Here is a 6,000-nt window from a genome sequence, read left to right on the forward strand (position 1 = left end):
TAGTGAAGAAACTGAATAATTTTGAAAAGAGCTGCAAAACAGCACTTATTTGCGGCCAAAGATACGACCAAACTAAGAAATACCAAACTTAGATAGTTTTAACATGAGAATGGAAACAAAGAAAAAAACACTTCCATTATAGGCACATATGAAAATATGAGCTGCCACAAATCATTCCTTCTTTTCAACCTTGATCTTAAGTTCTCCCATCTTTTCTTTTCCCTCAATGACTCAGTTAGTGAGTTGTCCACAACACTTCCATTATAGGCACTCTTCTATTTTCCAATCCCAACTTTGTCGTTTGATCCTCCAGCTTTTTCATTAACTCCTACAACTCCAAATTTTGGGTAAGACTTTTCTAAATCTATAGGTTCAATACACAACTTTTTGGAAGTTAAGTTTTGATCAGAAGTCCCTCCATTAGCAAGATAAACACGCTTGGAGGATGGAGTAAGAGAGTCGGTAGTATGCGGACTGTTTTCTAACATGAGCGGTCCCTATAAACAGCAATTACATAGTTATGACAGTTAATTATAAGCCATAAATTTAATACAGGAGTAAAGTGTCGATCAATTACCTGGTCACCAGAGACAATAGACGGTGCATTGACGTTGTCAAATGAATTCTCCAGCAGTTGTTCTTCGATTAGGCCATATTTCAAGAGCACTTTGGAGATCTTATAGGTGTCCTTACCATCCCATATGTTTGCATTCTCAACATTTACCAGAAAGAGATAAGTCTTTCCAATAAGACTTTTCACTAGATCAGACAAATTTTCTGGATCTATGATCTACACAACAATTAAATTAAATGATATTCGTCTGAATATCAACACCGTTATTTTTCAAAATTAAAGGGAATATTATCATATGATTAGCATACCTCATTAACTGAGCCACCAAAAACTGATGGGGCAGACTTCCCAATAATCTCAGAGCATATTGAATCAAACAACAATAATTTTATCTCACCAGTATTGTCCATGACATTAGCATAAAGCATAAACCTAAAAAAATGTATATATAGTAATCAATAACAATAGTATTTTTTTTTAACTATCTATATATCTATATATACACTTGCAATATAGATTCGAAAATAGATTGAGTGTAAAATTTTCATTACCTTGCAATCACATTAGTGACAACAGTATTGCAAGTGTCACACCAAAACCTTGGTTTTTTCCCTTTGTTATTCACCCCATTCACCCCATCATGGATATGGTTAACTTTCTTATTGCAAGAACGACAATTAATATAGTACCAAGCCCAGTCTGTGTCAATGGCGTAGACCGTGCAATGAATCCTTGCCTTTCCAATCTATAGATACATGTTTTTTATAAATGAGTACTATAAAAGTTAGAAAGTTAACCTAAGCTTTACATACCTCAACAGAATTCTTCAACTCTTCAATTGTTTTCCTAGGAAAATCTTCTGAATTTTCAGCTTGAACAGCAACCATCCCCCATCTTGGTTGTCTCTGATGGTATATGAGAGAGAGGCCATCATCGGGGAGCCTGTTAAAATACAATCTATATATTTAAAACTAAATAGTTATTGTTATAAAAATAGAATGAAATTTGATAGTATAGATAATTTTACACTTTTCTGAAAACATCAACTTCATGGAATAGTGGGTTCACATGGACTTGAGAAGCATCATACGAATTAGTCAAAAAATTTACACCTGATTGAGTAAAATCATAAGTTAAAGAATAATACGTCTGTTAAATGATTAATAATTTTCAATAATACAATTTTTATACCTTTGTAGGATTTTATCTTCACAAATCTGAGAAAACAGATGATGATGCTTCCATCAGAATCTTGACAGGATCCAAAAATGTGTTCGGCCAAGGAACCCCACAAGGTACATGACATTCTCTCATCTCTATCATATAATATAAGTAAGTTGGATTAGTGATTTCAGATGTTATCCCCCATACATTTCATATAGTTATATTAGCAGCAAATGCTTACGTTTCATCCCGAAGCTCAAAAGCAAGTTTTTTGGTAGGTTTATTATTGGCTTCGAGTTCCTCCAATTCACCCAAACTCACAATTTGACTAATAACCTCTGCATAATGAATAATATAATTAGATAGAATATTTATTAGAATAATTGTAAATAGATACTTACCAACAAATGTATGTGGATTAACTTTTCCACTGTGGATGTTCTGAAACTTAGCCAATGTGAGGAAGCTAGCATCAGAAACAGGGTCACTGTCCATGACCATTGTTCCATTGATGAATGACATCTTGTACAGATGTGTGGTTGGTCTGAATTGACAAGTTGCATAGCTAAGACCAAATGTCTCAATGAAAACTCAGTTACCAATAGGGAGCCTATTCACATACTTACAAACCAAGTCCTTCTTCACTGATGCATGAATCTTTTTACTCTGAAAGAATGAAACACATAAGATGCATTAGTAATAGAAAAGTCTTGTATCTCATAAACGTAAGCATTTATTCTTACTATTGAGTCTGACAAAACCAACTATAGCGTTTCACCAATGTTTTCGGTATTTTGACGCCATGAATGGATGACCTTCACTTGGACCCTCCATGCAGTTTTGTAGTGTCAAACATCTTTCAAGAAGGCAAAAGTAGCAGCCATAGAGAAGTAAAAGAAAGAGTTTTTAAGATTTATTGTGAGTGTTGTATAGATGTGATTGCTTATGCATAATCGAGTTTTAGGTTAGTATTATTTATAGGAAAGCCACTAGGGCGACCAACACATTTGTTAGGATACCAAAAAAGATCTGATGAAGCGAGTAATTAGAGAGATAATTACGATTTTGGTTTTTTATGGTATATTTATGCGATATGATATATTCTAAAATTTAATTCTATTTTGCTTGATTGATTTAGGAGATGTGTAATTGGTGGGGGAAAGTATTTGGAAATCAAGAAGTTGAAACACAAGTCTCGCATAGGATCATCGTCGAAGGCAATAAAAGATCTGTATATTTTCTATTTAATTTTTGAAGATAAACATTTGGGGGGAAAAATAATTCGGGGTTAGAAAAACGTAGAACTGAGATGGGCTTGGGCTTGATATGTTAACCTTTAATCGTCGAACCCAAACTGTGTTTAAAAAAAAAAAAATGCCAATAGCATAGTTGTAAATAGATTGCAACTTTAGGATTTATTTTATATATTTTTGTATATATAGATGGGAGAAGCAGAAAAATAGATGAAAAATTACATTGTAGTGTAGTATCGCACATATGAATTTAGTACAAAGACAAAGTGAAAAGTGATTTTCACGTACTCTCATGGGAGAAGCAGCAAAATAGATGAAAAGTTACATTGTAATGTAGTATCGCACATATGAATTTAGTACAAGGACAGTGAAAAGTGAGTTTCCCGTACTATGAATACTCGTATCATTCTTGTTTATTTTATTTTTAGAAAATAAATATTCATTCATAAGTCACCCTAACATGACATCGGTTACAACAGTTACGCATGATACCTAAAGGTCCAACCAAGAACAACAACAAGAAAAAAATAAAAATAAAACATTTTCCAGAGCACATTAGTTTTGAAACAGCCTTAGATGATTTTGTGTTCTTGATCGGTTAGGATGTCTTAGTTGATTGTATTTGTTTAATAGATTTCCTTCTAGATTGGTGTTCTTAATGCTGTCAACAAACCGAGAGGGTGAGATTAGATCTAAGGTGTTTTACCACCGAGAGGTGTAGATGAGATGCTTGAATCAACCAATGCTAGAGGTTTACTCACTTAGCCTAAGAGATTAGATGAGTAAGGGGTTTACTGACAATAATGAATCGGATCTTAATGCCTGCTTGGTCATGTTTCTCCAACGAGAGTTGGGTAGGGGAGTGATCAAGGTTGATTGTTTCTATCACGAGAGTGTTTTAACAAGATTTTAGAGATTCATTGTCTAGGAAATATTTGCTTGAGGCCTGTAAGACATCTGTACTCGTCATGAATGCTTAGGATTCGATTACCCCATCCTTAGAAGCTTTCATATCTTAATTGCTTGCATTTTCATTCATCACTCGATCCCTTACCCGATCAGATACACGATAACATGTATCGAGTAACCCCTCGATTTGTTCATACTTCATTTGCTTACTCGATCACTCCACCCGATCCTGTACTCGAATGCTTGCATCAAGTGCTTAGGTTGAGTGGTTTCTTCTTTATATTCTTTTCTTTTATTATTTTAGGATTGTTAGATAAAACCCCACTATTACTTGGCTTGACTTGCATTGTTCTGATTGCATCCTTCCTGCTAGCATAAACAACCATTTGGATTGATAACCCTTTGTACTACAACTGCATAGGGAATTGATACCCTGGTGAAAACCTGTTTATCAATTTAGTGCCATTTTGTTGAATTCATTTTGCTACGTTTAGGATTTCAGCACTTGCTAGATCAAGTTCCTTTATTTATATTGGTTCGGAATCTGACTTGTTTGCTGTCGTTCTTGTTTTTTTGAATCTCAGGTACAGCCCGAGCACCCACCCGACCCGTCACTCGATCACCTGGATCGGGTTGACACTCGTTTACACACTCGGTCATCTACTTGTGCATGCAAACATGATCCAGAGGTAGCCACAACTTGAGTCCTTTCATAGACAACATCGACAGACCAAGGCTACTCAGACAACAACAAGTTCAACAACCGCAACCAGCAATTATTGAGGAGACAATGAACAATCAGAACGGTCCACCAGCTACTCAAGCAAGGACCAACATAAGAACAGGAGATGCTCCATTTACTCATACTCAAAGGAATGGCATTGTGCCACCTGCTGTCCAGAACAACAATTTTGAGATCAATAGTAGTCTCTTCCAGATGATACAGAGTAACAAGTTTCATGGACTGCCAATGGAGGACCCATTGGATCATCTGGATAAATTTGATAAGCTATGTAGCCTCACCAAGATAAATGGAGTTAGTGAGGATGGATTCAAACTCCGGCTTTTCCCATTCTCTTTGGGAGACTAAGCACACATCTGGGAGAAATCACTCCCCAAGGAGTCCATCACCACTTGGGAAGCATGCAAGAAGGCATTCCTGGCCAAATTCTTCTCCAACTCCAGAACCGCAAGCCTGAGAAATGACATTTCCGGCTTTTTTCAGAAGAACAATGAGATGTTCAGTGAAGCTTGAGAACGTTTCAAGGGATACACTACCAGATGTCCTCATCATGACTTCAGCAATGCTTCATTGCTGAGTACACTTTACAGAGGAGTGGTCCCCAAGATACGGATGTTGATGGACACCGCAAGCAATGGTAACTTCCCCAACAAGGATGTTGATGAAGGTTGGGACCTAGTAGAAAACTTGGCTCAATCTGATGGGAACTACAATGAGGAGTACGATCGCAATGTGCGATCTACTGGAGAGGAAGATGCCAAGTACAAGAGAGACATGAAAGCCCTCAATGACAAGCTCGATAAACTACTCAGCCAACAGCAGCATGTTCATGCAATATCAGAGGAAGAGCAGTTTTTACAACAAGATGGGGAGACAGTACACATAGAAGATGTTAACTACATCAACAACCAAGGAGGTTACAACAAAAGGTACAACAATTACACGCCGAATCCGAAGCTGTCCTACCGAAACCCGATATACAGCCCGATACCCCCATCTAGTTCCTCATCGCTGGATTTGCTATCCCTAATGCACACAGTCCTATCCACTCAGAAGACCGACACGATACACATTAATACAAGATTCGACGATCTCGCCTGCCGTCTATCAGCCATTTTCCAAGAACTACACAACAAGTTTGATGCCTTGGGATCTCGAATTCAGGTGCTTACAGATAACTCGGCTTCCACCTCAAAAAGTCCTACAGAGTCTGCAAACGCGATCGCCCTAAGGAGTGGCCGACAATTACCACCTCGAACAGCACCATTGAACATCAATGAGGACAACAATGATTTAGATGGGGAGGATATCCGTGAACCGACCACTTTTCTGCTGAACCACAAAGCCACTCCCTAGAA

At 37.2% G+C, this 6,000-nt stretch overlaps 1 protein-coding gene and 1 non-coding gene across 2 annotated transcripts; both read right to left on the reverse strand.

Annotated features, from left to right (window-relative positions):
• Positions 1-275: 275 nt before the first annotated feature.
• Positions 276-2,622, reverse strand: LOC109126959 (uncharacterized). The gene is made up of 10 exons (XM_019230964.2): positions 2,482-2,622; positions 2,140-2,404; positions 1,980-2,076; positions 1,766-1,890; positions 1,602-1,686; positions 1,387-1,516; positions 1,126-1,319; positions 883-1,006; positions 578-790; positions 276-497 (listed from the first exon to the last, which is right to left on the reverse strand). The coding sequence occupies exons 2-10, from the start codon at positions 2,258-2,260 to the stop codon at positions 276-278; spliced, it is 1,311 nt and encodes a 436-aa protein (XP_019086509.2). The 5' UTR covers positions 2,261-2,404; positions 2,482-2,622.
• A 2,470-nt stretch (positions 2,623-5,092) lies between these two features.
• LOC147933181 (small nucleolar RNA R71) lies at positions 5,093-5,199 on the reverse strand. Its single transcript, XR_015576772.1, has one exon. It is a non-coding gene; the product is annotated as a small nucleolar RNA R71 (small nucleolar RNA).
• Positions 5,200-6,000: the final 801 nt, after the last annotated feature.

The sequence above is a fragment of the Camelina sativa genome, chromosome 12 (assembly GCF_030686135.1).
Source record: "Camelina sativa cultivar CO46 ecotype springtype chromosome 12, ASM3068613v1".
Taxonomy (NCBI): domain Eukaryota; kingdom Viridiplantae; phylum Streptophyta; class Magnoliopsida; order Brassicales; family Brassicaceae; genus Camelina; species Camelina sativa.

Excerpts from the sequence above, each read along its gene's own strand:
- LOC109126959 (XM_019230964.2), bottom strand. The coding sequence starts at position 2,260 with ATGTCATTCATCAATGGAACAATGGTCATGGACAGTGACCCTGTTTCT. Across the intron at positions 1,687-1,765 it reads GAAGATAAAATCCTACAAAG|GTGTAAATTTTTTGACTAAT; the intron begins GTATAAAAATTG and ends TTACTCAATCAG. Across the intron at positions 498-577 it reads CTATTGTCTCTGGTGACCAG|GGACCGCTCATGTTAGAAAA; the intron begins GTAATTGATCGA and ends TGCTGTTTATAG.